The sequence below is a fragment of the Schistocerca nitens genome, chromosome 8 (genome assembly GCF_023898315.1).
Source record: "Schistocerca nitens isolate TAMUIC-IGC-003100 chromosome 8, iqSchNite1.1, whole genome shotgun sequence".
In the NCBI taxonomy this organism is placed as follows: Eukaryota; Metazoa; Arthropoda; class Insecta; order Orthoptera; family Acrididae; genus Schistocerca; species Schistocerca nitens.
In genome coordinates this window covers 471,952,248-471,972,688 of record NC_064621.1, presented here as the reverse complement: position 1 = coordinate 471,972,688, position 20,441 = coordinate 471,952,248, and the positions used below count along the sequence as shown (strand labels likewise).

Genomic DNA, 20,441 nt, shown 5'->3' with positions numbered 1-20,441 from the left:
TGGTTGGACAGGGAATCACTGAGAAAGACTTCTCAGTTCTGAACGTAGTGATTTAGGTGAACTAAGTAAAAGAACGGAAAGGCTGAAATAAATTGTCCAAGAATCGTCATAGCGCCCAACCTCGCACAAGCTGAGAGCGCGAAGAATCAGTTCACAAGCTTGTAGAGCCTCCTCTTGCGGTTATCGACGATGTATTTAGATAGACATGTACATAATGGTATCCAGAGACACACTCCTCCTTTCATTCTGCAGCTACATTGCCCATTAACAAGCCCAGTGGCTGGTGCTAAAGCAGACGAAACATACACAAGATCAGTTGTGTTCAACGCAGATCAGTTAGTGCTGTTGGAAGTAGCAGTGCCTCTGTGGTGCGAAATGTACTGAACACAGAGAGATCACACTAGCTGTGCTGAAAAGGTTTTATTGCCATTTCAGCTTGGGGAACCAAGTACCACAGTGCTGCATAATAATGGACGTACTCACATAGACGTTCACAGTCAAAAACATCTAAGTTAACCTGTAAAGAAGTTTCAAACCAACTCACGCACCGTTGCAGAGTGGAAATTCAGTGTGGAAACATCTAGTGTTGTGCATATTACTCCTTGTCCTTCAGCCTCCACGATCCTTCTAGAATGGCATAACAAAAGAACTTAATGATACGTGGCAACCAACAGAAATTTTTATGACTTCACAAAACCATTCTTTTGGTAGATTAGGGATTAGGAACAGCTAATGCTCGAATGAGAAGTATTTTTGTTGCGTTTCAGCTGCACATTTTTAATTTGGTTACATGTTTCGATCACATTGGGTCATCTTCAGACCGAGGTACTTACGTCAACAACCTATCTATACTTAGAACCAATCAGAATACTCTGAAATGTGGTAGTACACTGAGTAAAAAAGACGGGTTGTTGACACAACTACTTCGATTAGAAGAACACCCAGGGAGACATGTAATCTAATTAAAAATGTGCAACTGGGGTGGAACAGTAAATGAGAATTATTTTTATCATCTATACAGTTGCTGAATCTCTCAAGACGATTATATCGGCTGTAGAGAACTGTTTCACCCACGCGTTCATACATACACAGACACATATTAGGAAAAACAGACACAAAGCAGGCTGTTGACAGGTAAATAAACAAAAAAGATTGCTCGTCCCTCCTCCAGGGCCTCTGTGTGATTGCAGCAGCGGAAAAATGGCACAGAATCAGACACTACTCGCATATTACGAATCGAAAAACTCTGAACAATTACAAAACAGATTCATCAGACCCATTTCAGTGTCTCCACACTTTAATTCGTGGACTGACAAACAATTTTTGTAACCAGAACAGCACAAGGTATACCAACTCTATTATGACGTGGAAAAATTCCTTTGTCTGCAAGTTTGTAAATGTGTAAACCATCTCACATTATAACCAAAGTGAAGTTTTATTAATACAGGATAATCAAATGAACACTGGTGTTGAGCATATTAAATTATTAGGAATGTAGCTATGTTGGAAACTTTCTTCAAAGTATCACACTTAGGATCTTGTGCAGAAACTGAATGTTGTTATCTTCACCATATGTAATACAGATGTAAAGCAGAGTTTATGTGTGTATGCCTGGGATGCCCTTCCAAATCCCTGGATCGATTTCAGTCAAATTTGGCACAGAAACAGCAGCCTTGATGAGCATCAGTACTGTGGGGTTTATAGCATAGATAAAGGTAAAAGGTGGTTTTTTTCCAGCCCCTAGAAAATACACTGTCCTGCATGACAGGCATATTGCGTGGGAACAGTATCAGCCTGCCAAATCAAGCAGATTTGCAGGGCAGCCTACATATCAGGGCACATTGTGTCAGCCTCCTTTGTATGGTGGCCTGAACCTCAGGGGCAAATAAATGATTTTCAAGTTCCTGATGTGTAGCCTGACCTGCATGACAAATGTATTGTGGGAGTAGTATCGATCTACTTTATTGAACTGTACTGCAGGAGATACACATACTGAAAAGCATGGTTGGGAACAGACTGAGATGTATAGAGGTAGTGATGACAGGGTGAGGGAAAGGAGGAAATGGACAAAGAGAGAGGGAGAGGGGGAGATGCATGAGGCAGGTGGAAGGTGTAGAGGGGCAGTTGGCAGATAGAAAAGGAAGAATGGAAGGTGAAGATGGAAAGAGAGAGAGGGGAGGAGAATATGAACAAAGTGAGGGGGAGGAAGATGTAGTTTGAGAGGGGGTGTGGTAGTTCAAGACCATAGACAATATTGCTAAGGCACGCCTGTGCTGTGGCACTTGATTCATAAATATGTCAGTTCGAAACCTGATCGTGGATGACATTTATGCTGCCAGTATTTGGCTGGCATGGGGAGGAGAGGTGGCAGCATAAAGTCCTGATCACCATTCTTTGCGCCAGGCTTCTATATTAAATTCCAAACCTCTCTGCAGCATCTCATGAACTGAGTGTATGTTGACATTGAATGGGGAGGTTAAGCTCAGTGGCCCTCTTGGTGCTCTTCGAAAGGTCTAGGCTATGTGCTGGCAACAAGTTTCACCATCTCCCTTCTCTGATCATTGCAATACAAAGTAAACATAAAACACTACACTATGTATACATAAATAACATTCCACAAATATACATATGACACAACTCTACATATCCGCAAACAAAGGGGACAATGTGTGTAGAGGAAGCGTACTCTTCCTGATAGATGGCTAAACCCGCCCCGTGGGATATCCTAACCAACAATGCCACACGGCATTTTTATTGAAAAGAAAGGCAACCTTTTACTCATCGAACACTTGACAGGAAAACACCTTAACGAACACAGAAAAACGATATACACATGAATAACATCTTCAACATGGTGTAGAATATTTATTTTCAAGAGATTTCCAGTAACACTGAAAAATTTGAATGATAATTCTAAGGTTATGACTTTCTTCTGACAGGCCCCTTTCACTATTCACAGGGGTCTCTCGCAGTAGTTTAGATCCTTTCGTTGTAATTCTTTTTCTCACATTTTCAATTTTTTTAATAAACTTTTTGAAGCATCTTGCAACATCTATTACAAATAAAAGCAACCTTGAAACTATTCGAATTCAATTGAAAACCTTTCTGATGCTTAATGAATGTTCCCTGTAAGATTACCCCATAACAGTTTTTAGACAAAAAGAGAACACTCTATGCGTTTCCTCTACGAAAAATAGAATCAATTTGAAATGCAGAATATCTTTTCATTGTCACTGATCTTATGAGATTGTTATATTGCTTTACTATAGCCATGTTCCAAGGCTGCCTCAAATTGGCGTCACTGCATTGAGTAAGAATGTCAAGAACATGCATTTCCTAGTGCAACACAGTGAAATGACAACATTATGAAATATAATTGTATTACAGAGCTAATTTTACGTAATAAAATAATCTAAAGTGTTAATTTTACGAGGTTCTGTCAAGACCTTTTCGTTGCCATAGAAAACGTTCCCTAATATAAAGCCCTTAACTTCAACCATAAGACATTTAACATGCTTCTGTATTTTGTTGAACTCATGTGTGCCCACGTATCTACCCCCTGTATTCAGTTTTAGCTCCTTAAAGTTTTTGTAGAGATTGTTAATGGTCGTAGTATTATATTCATACTTTGCACAGTGCGTATGTTGGGACGAGGGAGGTATAGCACCATGATATATGTTTATCTTAGTGAGTTATTTCATGAGTACTAATGTCACAAAAGGGTGAGTAGGATCTGAAAAGTGCAGTTACACGTCTTATAAATTAAAGTCTTCCTCCGTGTTTTCTGTCTGTATCTGAAGGTTATTATCAGAAACTACTATAGGGACTTTTTTAGAATTTTCTTGAATAGACGAACTGATTCATGAGGATGGTTTGTATATGCTCGAAGACGAAAAAAGAGCACATCATGAAGGAATTATCCGAATGGGACGGAAATCGATAGACGTGTTGCACACGTACAGACAAACAAATGATCACAGTTTCAGAAAAATTGGATGATTTATTCAAGACAAAGAGCTTCACAAATTGAGCAAGCCAGTAACGTGTTGGTCCATCTTTGACAGTTATGCGAGCAGATATTTGGAATGGCGTTGACTGATTAAGTTGTTGGATGTCCTCCCGAGGGGTATCGTGCCAAATCCTGCCCAGTTGGCACTTTAGATCATCAAAATCACGAGCCTTTTGGAGGGCCCTGACCATTAATGCTACAAACGTTCTTAACTGGGGAGAGGTACAGCGACATTGCTGGCCAAGGTAGGGTTTTGGATGAACAAAGAGCTGCAGTAGAAACTCTCGCCGTGTGCGACTGGGCGTTATCTTGTTGAAATGTAGGCCCAAGATGGCCTGTCATGAAGGGCAACAAAACGAGGCATAGATTATAGTCTACATACTGCTGTGCTGTAAGGGTGCCGCAGACGACAACCAAAGGGATCCTGCTATGAAAAGAAATGGCACCCAGACCATCACTCCGGTTTTCGGGCCTTATGGCGGGTGACAGTTAAGTTGGTATCCCACAGCTTCCTGGGTATCTCTAGAGACATCTTTGGCCTGTAATATCATTGAATGTAATAGAATTGTCTTCAGTCATACGTCTCGCTTAGAACTGAGCTCAGATGACCAGAGAAGACGTGTCTGAAAACGCCTGAGACAGAGCTGGGATACCACCCTAACTGTCGCCAACGATATGGCCCGACAACCTAGAGTGATTGTCTGGTTGCTATTTCGTTCCATAATCAGGACTCCTTGGGTTGTCATCCACGGCACCCGTACAGCACAGCAGTTCGTCGACGATATTCTACGCCCCATTTTCCTGTCCTTCACAGCAGGCCATCCTGGGCTTATATTTCAGCAAGATAATATCCCCGCCCCCCACACGGAGAGAGTTTTTAATGCCTGTCTTCGTGACTGCAAAACCCTACATTGGTCAGCAAGGTCGCTCGACCCCTCCCAAATTGAGAATGTTTGGAATATTATAGACAGGACCCTACAAGCAGTTCAGGATTCTGATGATCTAATGTGCGAATTGGGCAGAATTAGGTACGATACCCCTCAGGAGGACAGTAAACATCTCTGTCAATCAGTGCCACGCCGACTACCTGCTTGCATAAGTTTCAGAGGTGAGCCAACACGGTACTGACTTCCTGAATTTGTGAAGCTCTTTCTCTTGAATAAATCATCCATTTTTTCTCAAATTATAGCCATTTTTTGTCTGTACATGGACATGAAACCTACCGGTGTCCTTTCCATTCGGATAATGCCTTCGTGGTGGGCCGTTTCTTTCTTGTCTCAGAGCGTACATAATTTACCACTGAAATTGGCTGAACTATTATGAATTAAGGTTCCCCACCTCATTTTTCGGTCTGTATGTGAAGGATAATCACAGGAACTAGTTTAGGAACTTCGACAGGGCTTTCACTAATAGACTGATTGACGAGGAAAGTTTGTGCGAATAATTTATTACCGCTACACCAGACAAGTTGTCCAGCCATAGATAATGAGCGCTACCCGTACGAAGCCGTGGTGAATCTTTGGTAAACATTGACAATCAGAACTGGAGAATTTTTCACTCATATATATTTTTGTAAAATGATGTTAACAGACAGAAAATCTGTCCATTTATAAATACATTTTTTTGTAGATTCCATTTTAAAGCAAAAGATTTCTTCAAGGAATTGGGATATTACATTACTTTAGCAAAGCATGTATGATAGCTGGTTCTCAATGCATTGTATTTCAGTAACTGATAATATCAGTAGAGTTACAAATATTATATGCTGCTGCTTTTGTATTTATATGTTCGTATTTAATAATAAAAAAATTTCGTTCTTTGGACAGTAAAAGATTGTTTTGATAGAGTAGCTAATTCTCAAAAGGGAGAGAGAGAGAGAGAGAGAGAGAGAGAGAGAGAGAGAGAGAAAGAAACAATGCTATCAGTTGCTATTTAATCTTCTGTATTGGACTGAAACATGAGTTTTTAAATTCAAATATGTAAACATAAACCCAAAATTAAGGAGACTTAATTTTAAGAGGAATTACCAGAAAATAATAAGAATTAGTAGGAATTAATCACAAGCGACTGAAGTTTTTTTAAGAGTATGCTACAAATTATCAACACAGTATGGCTTCCTGTTCAAAAACAGGCCAGTGGATACCCAAATTACTCATACGTTAGTGATAATAGCAATAATACTAATACATAATATGTTGGTAATCTTACCCCAAGTTGTGACCTGATGACTCCAGAGTCTCTGTCTAAAGAGGGAGAGAGCCCACTTTCACCACTTGTTGTATAATACGATCTGTAGTGGTTAATGCCGAGAAAGTCAGCGCTTCCTAGAGATAGAGAAGGAAATTATTGTTTTTTATATTTCACACGTATTCCCAAAATGGTTCAAATGGCTCTGAGCACTATGGGACTTAACTTCTGAGGTCATCAGTCCCCTAGAACTTAGAACTACTTAAACCTAAATAACCTAAGGACGTCACACACATCCATGCCCGAGGCAGGATTCGAACCTGCGACCGTAGCGGTCGCGCGGTTCCAGACTGTAGCGCCTAGAACCGCTCGGCCACTCCGGCCGGCGTATTCCCAAAAAACAACTTTATTATAGATGTGGATCATATGGTTTGATGCAAATCACCATACTTGCTTGTGTAGACCTTTCCATACTGAATAGCTACACCTTGAACATACAAGACAAAAAATAAAAAGCAGAAACAATATCGTTAGGAAACTTGCTGAGACAACATGGGAGGAGGTGAGGATATTGTGCTCCCGAGTGGTTCAAAGGCGCAATCGTTAGAAAACTGGTGTACAAATTCAATAAAACCATGAGGAAAATAACTAATGCTTTAACATCCGCCCCAAACCAAGGTTACCTGTGCTCTGCAACTCTGGACAAGATGCGAAGAGGAATTTTCACGAGATTCGAAGAAATTTCGTGAGCTAAAAAAGTGAAATGATCGTCTGCACACTGACAGCTGGGAGTTCCCACCTGAAGAAGTTTGGTCTCCGAGTTGCAAGTCTTTTCAGTTGACGCTACACTTGGCGAGGAAATCTCCGACCCGGCTGGGAACAGAACGAGGGCCTGCTGCATGGCGGTCAGATGCGCTGACCACTCATCTAAGGAGGCGGACATGTCGTGAGCTTATGAGCACAAACCATGTACCTCAAGATCGATCGAAATTTCGGAAAACAAACTGGGATATCCTTCCTGGGAGGATTCAATACCGGAAAGTCTTGCATTTGTAGTAATTTCTGGGATTGAATCTTCCCAAGAACGGACAGACTATGCGAGCTGCAACTCCCTGAAGAACAAGTGGGCTGTGACTGTGCAGAGCCTAAGCACACTGCAGATTACAGACTGTAAGACTGCCCAGCTAGGAAATATCGAAGACCTATGAGAGACATGATCGAAGCAACCCGTCCTGCAATTACTTGATTGACGGTGTTGGACTTACAAATCTAATATAACGTTACACAAATAAAAATAATATATGTTATATTTCTGTAATTTTATAGTATATTTTCAAACTCTGCAAACAGCTATTGCACATTTCCATACGATAAATTGATATATAATAAAGTGCAGTCTATGTTCATTTGAACCTGACTTTGAAGCCTCGGTCTGCAAAATGCTTTCAAGCCTCGGTCATCACCTGCAATTTTTACCTGCCTCGCTCCTCCTCCCCCAACCTCTCCCCCCACCCCCATTCCCTCCATTAATAAATTAAATATTCCTTTATGCCTCGAGATACCTCTGTCAACCTATCCCTGTTTTTAGTCAAATTGTACTTTGAAGCTCTTTTCTCTCTGATACGAATCAGCACCTTCTCGTTAGTTGCTCTATCTACCTACCAGACCTTCAGCATTACTCTGTAACATCACATTTCAAACGCTTCTATTGTTCACATGGAGTCATCGAAGATGGATATCCTTCTAATAGCAAGAAGCTGCGAGTGAACTTAAAAGAGTTAAAATAGACATAAGTGAATGTGGTGAAGGTACTAGAAACACAAGCAAAAGCCCTAAATAATAAACTGAAAGACACGAAATAAGCCAAAGAAGCAGAGCAAAACTGAGAATGGAAAGCCAAGAAATATGAGTGTAGAATATTACTATTGCCATTGAAATAAAGTTACTGGAGAAGAGTATAATGGTCTGGGCAATATTATAAGAAGAAGCATGAAGACGAAGTAACACACGAGTAGGTACATTAATATTAAATAATTAAATTCTCGCAAAGAATGAAGACCTGGTGGGCAAACAAGAAGAATAAGAAGCCCCAGAAGTGAACCATCTTTACTTAGCGTCTTCCATGTTGGGAGCTTTACGACTAATAATAATAATAATAATAATAATAATTAAATTCTGAAAAACCAAGCAGACTACTTGAATACTGATTTCGTTTGCAATGTGACATAGACCTCAGTTCACTATGGTAATGTGGCAGTTACTATATGCTTAATTTTCCGTATTGATGTTGTGCAGACAAATTATGTATATACTGGGATCACAATATATGTCATCTATTGGCGAATATGGCAACTATGACCATTTGTTTATAGGTATGAACGTAACTGGTGACATATAGTGGCTATGGAAATATGTAAAGAAGATTGCACTCAAATAGAAACAGAAATGTCAGTGTAGGAAATCAGTATGTTTAAAAGGCTTAGATAAGTATAACACGCTGCCTGAAGTATTGCTTGTGAAAATATGTATAGTAGCGTTTCAAGATGCTTTTGTAAATGTTTAAATGGCTGATTATCTATAGCGAGCACAGACGAACGTGTCACATGATACTACGAGTAAGTAAGTGTTGATATACACTCCTGGAAATTGAAATAAGAACACCGTGAATTCATTGTCCCAGGAAGGGGAAACTTTATTGACACATTCCTGGGGTCAGATACATCACATGATCACACTGACAGAACCACAGGCACATAGACACAGGCAACAGAGCATGCACAATGTCGGCACTAGTACAGTGTATATCCACCTTTCGCAGCAATGCAGGCTGCTATTCTCCCATGGAGACGATCGTAGAGATGCTGGATGTAGTCCTGTGGAACGGCTTGCCATGCCATTTCCACCTGGCGCCTCAGTTGGACCAGCGTTCGTGCTGGACGTGCAGACCGCGTGAGACGACGCTTCATCCAGTCCCAAACATGCTCAATGGGGGACAGATCCGGAGATCTTGCTGGCCAGGGTAGTTGACTTACACCTTCTAGAGCACGTTGGGTGGCACGGGATACATGCGGACGTGCATTGTCCTGTTGGAACAGCAAGTTCCCTTGCCGGTCTAGGAATGGTAGAACGATGGGTTCGATGACGGTTTGGATGTACCGTGCACTATTCAGTGTCCCCTCGACGATCACCAGTGGTGTACGGCCAGTGTAGGAGATCGCTCCCCACACCATGATGCCGGGTGTTGGCCCTGTGTGCCTCGGTCGTATGCAGTCCTGATTGTGGCGCTCACCTGCACGGCGCCAAACACGCATACGACCATCATTGGCACCAAGGCAGAAGCGACTCTCATCGCTGAAGACGACACGTCTCCATTCGTCCCTCCATTCACGCCTGTCGCGACACCACTGGAGGCGGGCTGCACGATGTTGGGGCGTGAGCGGAAGACGGCCTAACGGTGTGCGGGACCGTAGCCCAGCTTCATGGAGACGGTTGCGAATGGTCCTCGCCGATACCCCAGGAGCAACAGTGTCCCTAATTTGCTGGGAAGTGGCGGTGCGGTCCCCTACGGCACTGCGTAGGATCCTACGGTCTTGGCGTGCATCCGTGCGTCGCTGCGGTCCGGTCCCAGGTCGACGGGCACGTGCACCTTCCGCCGACCACTGGCGACAACATCGATGTACTGTGGAGACCTCACGCCCCACGTGTTGAGCAATTCGGCGGTACGTCCACCCGGCCTCCCGCATGCCCACTATACGCCCTCGCTCAAAGTCCGTCAACTGCACATACGGTTCACGTCCACGCTGTCGCGGCATGCTACCAGTGTTAAAGACTGCGATGGAGCTCCGTATGCCACGGCAAACTGGCTGACACTGACGGCGGCGGTGCACAAATGCTGCGCAGCTAGCGCCATTCGACGGCCAACACCGCGGTTCCTGGTGTGTCCGCTGTGCCGTGCGTGTGATCATTGCTTGTACAGCCCTCTCGCAGTGTCCGGAGCAAGTATGGTGGGTCTGACACACCGGTGTCAATGTGTTCTTTTTTCCATTTCCAGGAGTGTATGTCTCAATCGTTCGCTTCTGTCCATGCTGAGAAGAAGACGTTTTTCAATTGTAAATCTCCTTGTATCCGCCATTGTAACAAGAATATTTACAAGAGTATCACATTGGTAGTAAGAAACAAGAAAAGAAACACACGATCACGTGGCGTAGCATTCGCCGGCAACTCAAGGCGAAACAACACGAACACATGTCGTGTTTTCACGGAGTAGTTTGAGTGACCTTTTCCTGAAGATAAATGTGCTAAGGACGAAGAGAATTATTTTCAATCTAGAATACATTTCCACATCCATAACCAAGAAATTATATGTTAAGTTACTTGAATATCTTTCGAAATGTGACTTTTGGCCCACCCTGTAGAACTGAAATGCACAACGAAGGCGCTTCTCCACCAATAGCACTTTAATTCTTTACATCTTCGTGCATGCGCTCAAGCATTTGGCAGTCAAGGAGAGATGGAAATAAAAAATGGGACCTTCGAAACGGCGTAATCCTTTTCCTTTTTTTTTTCCAAACCGATTACTACAACCGGACAACGTGCTCTACTGGGTCAGTTCAACATAGGACGGAATAGGCAAGTTATTACACGGAAAACAACTGGGAACTGGTTAAAGTACACATCGACAAGCCAAATATTATGAGCACTACCCACCACGAGGTTGGATGCTCCCTGGTGGCTTTGAGGGCACGTGACACGGTGACAAAAGTATGAAAGCAGAGCAGACATGCACGAGGGACCAGCCTAGCGAAGATATGGGCCGCAAATGGAGAAATCCACTGAGGTAAGCGATTTTGACAAAGAGTAGATTATTATTACGCAGAGCCTGTGAAGGCCTATCTTGGAAACGGCGAAACTGGTCGAATGTTCACGTGCTACTGTCGTGAGCATCTATGGAAAGAGGCGAAGGACGGTGAAATACCACTAGGCGATAAATTGATGGATGTCCACGACTCTTCGCAGAACGTGGCTTTGGAGGCTTGTCTGCTCTGTAAAGTAGGATAGATGGTGATCTGTGGCATCTCTGCCGACAGAGCACAATACTGGTGAACGCACAAGTGTTCGAAGAACAATGTTCATTGTACATTGGAGAATACGGAACTCCATAGCAGGTCACCCCTACGTGTTCACATGTTAACCCAACAACATGGTCAAGTGGGCACGGGACCATCGAGATTCGACCGTCGTTCAATGGAATCGTGTCGGCTCTTCAGCTGAATCACATTTTTGATACAACAGTTCGATAGTCGTATCCACAAACGTCGTGCCGGCCGTTGTGGCCGAGCTGTTCTAGGCGCTTCAGTCTGGAACCGCGCGACCGCTACGGTAGCAGGTTCGAATCCTGCCTCGGGCATGGATGTGTGTGATGTCTTTAGGTTAGTTAGGTTTAAGTAGTTCTAAGTTCTAGGGGACTGATGACCTTAGATGTTAAGTCCCATAGTGCTCAGAGCCATTTGAACAAACGCCATTAAGGAGGTGAACGGCGGCTGGAAACGAGTAGCGCGCCACTGACTCAGTCTGGTAGGATCAGTATTATGCTGTGGGAGACATTCTCCTGTGCTTGCATATGACCTGTGGTAGTAATCGAAGAGACGTTGACAGTTGCGAATCTCCTGCATCACTTCACGCTAGATGTCACCCCTGACAGCGATGTCATCTTTTAGTAGTACACTGAAGAGCCAAATAAACTGGTACACCTGCCTACGCCCGGGGTCCCGGATTCGATTCCCGGCGGGGTCAGGGATTTTCTCTGCCTCGTGATGACTGGGTGTTCTGTGCTGTCCTTAGGTTAGTTAGGTTTAAGTAGTTCTAAGTCCTAGGGGACTGATGACCATAGATGTTAGGTCCCATAGTGCTCAGAGCCATTCAACACCTGCCTAATATCGTGTAGGGCCCCCGCGAGCACGCAGAAGTGTCGCAACACTAAGTCGCATGGACTCAACTAATGTTTGAAGTAGTGCTGGAGGCAACTGACATCATGAGTCCTACAGGGCAGTCCATAAATCCATAACAGTACGAGGGGGTGGAGATCTCTTCTGAACAGCACGTTGCAAGGCATCCCAGATATGCTCAATAATGTTCATGTATGGGGAATTTTGTGGCCAGCGGAAGTGTTAAACTCAGAAGAGTTTTCCTGGAGCCACTCTGTAGCAATTCTGAACTTGTGGTATGTCGCATTGTCCTGTTGGAATTGCCCAAGTCCGTGAGAATGCACAATGGATATGAATGGATGCAGGTGATCAGATAGGATGCTCACATATGTGTCACCTGTCAGAGTCGTATCTAGACGTATCAGGGGTCCCGTGTCTCTCCAACTGCACACTCTCCACACCACTCCATAGCCTCCACTAGCATTAACAGTCGCTTGCTGATATGCAGGGACCATGGATTCATGAGGTTGTCTCCATACCTGTACACATCCATCCGCTCGATACGATTTGAAACGAGACTCGTCCGACCAGGCAACATGTTTCCAGTCATCAACAGTCCAATGTCGGTGTTGACGGGCCCAGGCGAGGCGTAAAGCTTTGTGTCGTGCAGTCATCAAGGGGACACGAGCGGGCCTTCGGCTCCGAAAGCCCATACTGATGATGTTTCGTTGAATGGTTCGCATGCTGACACTTGCTGATGGTCCAGCATTGAAATCTATAGCAATTTGCGGAATGGTTGCGCTTCTGTTACGTTGAACGATTCTCTTCAGTCGCCGTAGGCCCCGTTCTTGCAGGGTCTTTTTATGGCCGCAGGGATGTCGGAGATTTGATGTTTTACCGGATTCACGGTACACCCGTGAAATGGTCGTAGGGGAAAATCCCCACTTCATCGCATCGTATGCAATCCATCTGGGTCACTGTCGAGCGCCATCACCGCGTACGCAAATAGCGAATGTACGTCGACGTGTAATGCCACAAACCTCCAAAAACCTACTAACAGATGTCGGATCCCTGATATGCAGAATCAGTGATGTATTTCGTTCCAAAGACGGACACAACAAGTTATTGAGCAGGTATCATAATGTTTTTGTTCATCTGAGTGTTTGAGTGAAAGTACCACACACACGCCAGGAAAAGTCGCAGCAGCTTGTTGGCAGATCAGCCTGAACTACCACCATTGCCCTCTTACCACACTAACAGTGAAACACGTGATTTTTGCCGTTACGACTTTGCACGTCATGTTGCGCATACACATAGGGCACTTTCCTCTTACCGTAGCCATCGCCTCTCTCACAGCACACATCTCTTGGCTTGACCGTAGTATTAACTACAAGCAAAAAGCTCCCAGATTGGTTGGTTTGTGTTTAGAACGCTCAATTTCAAGGCTGTTAACGCCTTAGAAGGTCCAAGATCGTTTAACGTACCGTCTGATTCCTGAATAATGTGAGGAGTGAATGAGACGAAACCTTGCCTGAAGCAATGCGTTCTGATCACTGGCATGTTCGCTCGCTGCGCATATTGGATAGAAGCACCCAAATGGTGAAAGAAAAAAAAACGAAGAGCAGAGTTTATTGTCCCGTCGAAGTTGTTAAAAACGGAACACAAATTTGGACAGGTCAATGGTAGGGAAGAAATTCGACTGTGCTTCTTTCAAACGAACTGCCCATGAATGTTTTTCATCGATACAGAGACACCATCGGTAACAAAAAGCTGAGTGGCCAGGCGGGCTTTTGAAACTATCGAGTCTAGAGTCCCGCATGTTGCAGGTTTGAACCCGGACAACCCGTGTGTCGCGGCCTGACACATCCAATATACAGGCCAGCTTGACAACGAGACTGCAGCTTTGCGTAACGCGATGTGTCACTATTAAGAGGATTTTTTGAGCTATAACTACGAAAATTGATATTTTATTTGTCGGACAGAAATAAAAATGTATGTCTTTCAGCGTTTTTGGAAACTCAGCACTTAAGTGAATGAAATATGGGACCAAAAGTATTACGAAAATATTTCATTATGGAAGATGAGTGGTTAGAGGTACTCGTACATTCGAAAAGATCATGTTTCCATGCCCTTAATTAACGTGAAAAGTTTAGAAAGTGTTGCAATTTGTGAACTAAGTCAAAGAAAGGTGTCTAACAATCAGCTCGACAATTCAGCTTTATCAGAATTGCCTAGAAAAAGAAATGTATCTTCAATACACTAATTTTTAAGTAGACATAATATATGGCAATAAAATTATTTATGTTCCAGTTACTACACAAACTAACCATTACTGAAGACAAGATAGATATAACGTTTAAATTCGATTCCATGTACAATAAAGCTCGTTTGAAATGAGAGAATTCAGTACAGGCTGTACTGGTGCCAATTATTACTATAGAACCACTTATCCGATTTACCTATTTCTTTTTTAACTCGTTATATGAAAAATTAAACCCATGGAATACTTTAATTATGCAAAGACTGGGAGCCATGTAAATGTTCAGTCTTTTATAATTTATAGATTTTCATCTGAGCAAAGGGCATAATAACATATAAATTCGATTAAAGAAAAACAAAAGAAAGTCTTTGCAGTCCACGCGAGGGAAGCAGCAGGTGTTGAGCTAGTTAAGATATATGTTTGATACTAACAGACTTCTTTGGGCCACAGATGCCCTCTTTATTTCCGACTGTCTGTTTATTATGACCTCGTTGTATGATCCATCATGTGTTATTTTGCTTCTAAGATAGAACAATTCCTTAACCTCGATTACTTCATGGTCACCAAGTTTGATGTTCAGTTTATCACTAATCTCATTTCTGCTACTCCTCATTACTTTCGTCTTTCTTCGGTTTGCTCTCAATCCGTATTCTGCACTCATTACACTGTTCAATCCATTCAGCTGGTCCTGCAATTCTTCTTCACTTTCACTTACTTTAATGTCCACTTACTCTCAATTTTAATCCCACTGTTTAAACTTTCTTTCATTTCCGTTAATTTTTCTTGAACAGCAAAGGCTAAAGTTGCATTCCTGTGTTACACCGTTTATAGTCCGGGCATTTCGGTCTTGATTTTTGGTTTTATTGTTTCCTCTTGGTCTTTGTTCACGTTGTATAGTACCCGTCTTTCCCTATGGCTTATTCCCATTTTTTCAGAATTTAGAGCTTTTTGCACCATTTTACTGTACATTCTCGTACACTTATTATAAATCGACAAATTGTATGACAGTGTCTTGATTCTTCCTAACTCTTGCTTCCGTTATGAAGTGCCTCTTTTATGCTTTTATGTTTCCTAAAGGCAAACTGACCGATCCTCAGTTTTGGTTTCCATTGTTCTGTATGTTATGCTTGTTAACTACTTGAATGCATAAGGTGTCTGCGTCTACTGCGTAGCTGACTGCGATATTTCTCACACTTAAGAGCCCTTGCCATCTCCTGAATTCCATGAATGCTGTTTTTCCGAAAGTCTGATGGTGCGTCTCCAGGCTCATAGATTCTATACATCAGCTTGAATGGAAGTTTGGTTACAGCTTCCCCCAATGTTTTTAGAAATTCCGAGGGAATGTTGTCTGTACTTTCTGCTTTATTGGATACTATTTCTTCCAAAGCTCTATTAAAGCCTGACTCTAATCCTGGAACCCCTATGTCGTCCATATCGACACCCATTTCTTCTTCAGTGACTTCGTGAGACGAGCCGTCCCCCTTATAGAGGCCTTCATTGTATTCTTTCCTCCCATCCTCTCTCTCCTCTGAGTTGGCTACTGGAATGTTCGCTTCGTTCTTAATGTTGACGCCATTGCTTTTAATTCCACCAAAGATTGTTTTGATTTTTCTATAAGCTGAATCAGTACTCTTGACGATCATTCCTTTTTCGATATCTTCATATTTTTCATGCAGCCATTTCACGTTTGCTTCCCTACACTTCCTATTTATTTCATTCCTGGGCGACTTACATTGTTGTGGCCTTTGTTCCCGTGGCTACACCCACGTATGCGTTTCACACGTATATGGAACACACCTCCTCCTCACCCTCTCTGTATCCACTTCTTCCTCCTTCCATCTCTCCACGTCATTCTCCCACGTGTATCTGTCTATCGCGATTTACCTCCACTCTCTCTGTCCCTTCATCTCCTCTTACCTCTCCACCCTCTCTCTCTCTGACCATATCTTCCTCCTCCTCCCTCTGACGTATATTCCTCCCTCTCTCTTTCCACCTCCACCTCTTGCTCTTCATTCTCCACTTACCCACTACCCTCTACACCTTCCACCTGCCTCATGCATTTCCCCCTCCTTCCCTCTCTCTCTGCCCATTTCTTCCTCCCCCTCACTCTCTCCATTCCCTCTCCAATCCATCTCAACCTGTCTCCAGCCATAATCACTGGCATGTGTAGCCCTTGCATCTCCCCCTCTTCCCCTCTCTCTGTCCATTTCCTCCTCCCCATCTATCCATATTCTGTCCATCCCAACCTGCTCCAGCCATGCTCATTGGCGCATGTATCCCTTGCAATGTAGTTCAATAAAGCAGGCCAATTCTACTCGCGTATCACACCAGTTATGCAAAGGAGGCAACTTATTAGGGGTTTGAAAATCATTTGGCTGCCATGCAAAGCAGCTCAACAGAGCAGACCAATAGTACTCCAACACACACAACACACAGGGCAGCCTGCATTTTTGGGCCCAGTAAATCGTTTCTTGACCTTTGGCATGTAGGCTGCCCTGCAAAATAGGTTGATTTGACAGGTCTATGTTCCCACAAAACATGCCTGTCTTGCAGGGCAGCCTATATGCCAGGAGCTAGAAAAAAACTAGTTTTGACCTGTATCTCTGCTCCTATTGGAGCTAGTTGGTTATAAATCCCCTAGTACTAATACTCATAAAGCTTGCTGTTTCTGTACCAAATCCCAGACATAAACACACACACTCTGCTCTACATATATAACAGATGTGTATTCCTGTCTTCCCATGAACATTTTTGTACTTCCTTCTTTCGTCATTCAGTTGAAGTATTTCTTCTGCTACCCACACATGTTTGTCCAATTTCTGTGATGATCGTTTTTGATAGTGTCCATTCCTCTTCAACTGATCTTCCTGCTGTGGTATTCATTATTGCTGTATCTGTAACCTTAGATAATTTTAAACGCATCTCATCATTCCTCAGTACCTCAGCATCTCATTTCTTTCCATATTCATTCTTCCTGACCATCACTTCAGACTGCAGACTACTCTTCATCATAACTAAATTTTGGTCTGAGGAAATATCTGTTCCTGGGTATGCCTTAAAATCCAATGTCTGATTACAGAATCTCTGTCCAACCATGATATAATAAAAGTACTTTCTTCCCATGTTTCCAGATCTTTTCCAAGTATGTCTCCGCCTCTTGTGATTTTTTATCGTTGTGTTCGCTTTTACTAGCTGGACATTATTGCATAACTCAATTAGTCTTTCTTATTTCAACTACGAAGCCCATATTCTCCCAATATTCTATCTCCTGTTCCTTCTGCTACTATCACATTCAAGTTCCCGTGTTACATTCTCCCGAACCCGTATTTTTTATTCATTACTGTTTTTAGCATATGTATGAAGGGGTAGGATGCAACGTTTTCAATGGACACTTGAGCCTCACTGTACTGCCAGCTTTTCCATTCACGTTGCCTCCACCCAGCTACCGTATCCACAAAGGTACTTTTATGATTAGAAGAGTGCATGACAGCAATAAATGTTTATAGAGTTTTAATTTCCAAATAACGCAAATCAAGTACACATTGATGGAATTAAAGAGATTGCATTAACATACTCCTGGGCAGTGGTGCACATCTCGGAGATTAGTGGTCGTAATTCTACTAGTGAAAAAATTTCTCACCACCAATATTTGGCTGGCTAGGGGAGAAGAGGTGGTGGTGTTGAGTTCCCGATCACTAGGCTTTGAGTCGAAATCCTGAATTAAATTACAAAAATTTGTACAGTGTCTCATGGAGTGACGTGGCACTCCTGATGATCCATCCGTCAGATGATGTCATTAAGCTAAGCAGCCCCCTTGGTGCTATTCGAGAGCAATAGATTATGTAACAGCAGGGTATTTCGTGCTCTCGCTTTTCTCAGCACCAAATAACAACAACATAAGGCCACACCTAGACTCAACATCTATATCACTGAACCACAAATCGGGAATACAGTACTAGTTGATGGTTACCTATCTAATGGTCTGCAAGGGAAACAAAAAGTTGATTCCCAGTATTTCGTGTAACTATTGAGATATGACTCGTTTACGGTAGAGAACTGCAGCATCATTCACCCTTTCATTTGTCGAACCAACGCAAGGATGGCTGACATAGTGTTTAGTGTATCTGGGATTGTAAAACAGTTAAGATCCTTAGACGCCAGGAAGGCATCTGGCCCAGACGGTATCCCTGTAAGATTATATGTTGACTATGCTACAAATATAGCACCATTCTTATCCATCATCTGTCAGAGATCACTGGAACAGCGGAAAGTTCCACGGGACTGGAAGAAGGCCCAGGTCATAGCAATCTATAAAAAGGGTAGAAAATCGGATGCACATAATTACTGGCCAATTTCACTGACATCGATTTCTTGTAGAATCTTGGAGCATATTTTGTGTTCAGACTTAATGACCTTTCTAGATTCTGAGAAGCTCATCTGCAGAAACCAGCACGGTTTTAGGAAAAGGCGTTAATGCGAGACTCAGCTGGCCCTCTTTGTGCATGATATACAACAGGCTCTAGACACCGGCTCCCAGGTTGATGCCATATTTCTCGACTTTCGAAAGGCGTTCGACTCAGTTCCGCACTCGCTTGCTCCAAAAAGTTCGCGCTTACGGTCTATCCGATGACATGTGCAATAGGTCCGCTTCTTTTTACGATTTACATAAACGATATGGTTGATGGTATTGGCAGCTGCATTAGACTGTTTGCCAATTATGTTGTAGTCTACAGGAAAGTAGTATCACACGAAAGTTGTGAACTAATAAATAAAGATTTGCAGAAAATAAATGCCTGTTGTAATGACTGGCAGTTATCTCTCAATATTAGTAAGTGTAACCTACTGCGTATAATAAGGCGAAAATCCCCATTAATGTACGAGTACAAAATAAATGCCCAGTCTTTGGAAGCGGTAACAACCGTTAAGTATCTGGGTGTGACTATTCGAAATGATCTCAAATGGAATAATCATATTACACAGATGAGGGGCAAGGCGAACTCTAGATTGTGGTATATTGGTAGAATCCTGAAGCGATGCAGTCCTTCAAGAAAGGAAATTGCTTACAATACGTTAGTTCGTCGAGTCTTAAGACTATTGTTCGTCTGTATGGGACCCATACCAATTGGGACTGATTCAAGAGATTGAGAGGGTCCAAAGAAGACCGGCAAGATTCGTGACTGGTACATTTAGCCATCGAGATAGCGTTACAAATCTCATAGAAAGTTTGAAGTGGGACACACTTGCAGATAGACGACGCGCTAAACGGAAGGGGCTGCTCACTAAATTCCGAAATCCGATCTTCGCCGAGGACGTAGGGCATATATTATTACCACCAACTTTCAAATCACGCAATGATCACCATTCAAAGATAAGGGAAATTAGAGCTCGTACTGAGGCGTTCAGACAGTCGTTTTTCCCTCGCGCGATCCGCGAGTGGAACAGAGGATGGGAAATATGACTTTGGCGCGAATTCTCCCCTCCGCCACTCACCGCTTGGTGCCTAGCGGAGTACATATGTAGAGGTAGATGTAGAATTTAAAAAATTAAAATGCTGTCATAATCTATTGATTCAACAAAATAGTACAAATGTTACAGTTAGATACTGTACGTTTGTCTTGAGACAGCGAAAGTGGTAGCCCACCAATACCCAGAAAGTATTCAGGCAGTATTTGAGAATGAGAGCACTTAGAAACTTCCAGCAGACTTTACACATAATTTCAAATCTTTACGAAAGATTTTCTCGCTGAAAATTCTACAAAATAACGAAAAGAAAAAAGTTTATCGTTTACCAGAAGGGACGATCAAAAAGTTTCCAGTTGATGGTGTTGACACAGTGCATACAGGGTGTAACAAAAATGTAGGCACAAATTGCAGGACACATTCCTCACAAGCAGATGAAGAAATTATGTTATATGAACAAGGGTATAAAAACGCTTTATTTCCATGTTACAACACATTTTCTCCAATTCATTAATCATGGGAAACACACACAAACAGAATGCCCCCTCGATGTTTTTACTTTCGAGCCATAATAATAAATCGGTTCTCTGCCGTGGATAAG

General features: G+C 42.8%; 1 protein-coding gene across 1 annotated transcript in view; it reads right to left on the bottom strand.

Annotated features, from left to right (window-relative positions):
- LOC126199252 (myrosinase 1-like) overlaps positions 1–20,441 on the bottom strand; it is a 146,327-nt gene that overhangs the window by 22,615 nt on the left and 103,271 nt on the right. The window contains exon 8 of the mRNA XM_049936048.1: positions 6,218–6,333. Within this exon, the coding sequence (XP_049792005.1) occupies positions 6,218–6,333 (116 nt within the window). The remainder of the gene's footprint in view (positions 1–6,217; positions 6,334–20,441) is intronic.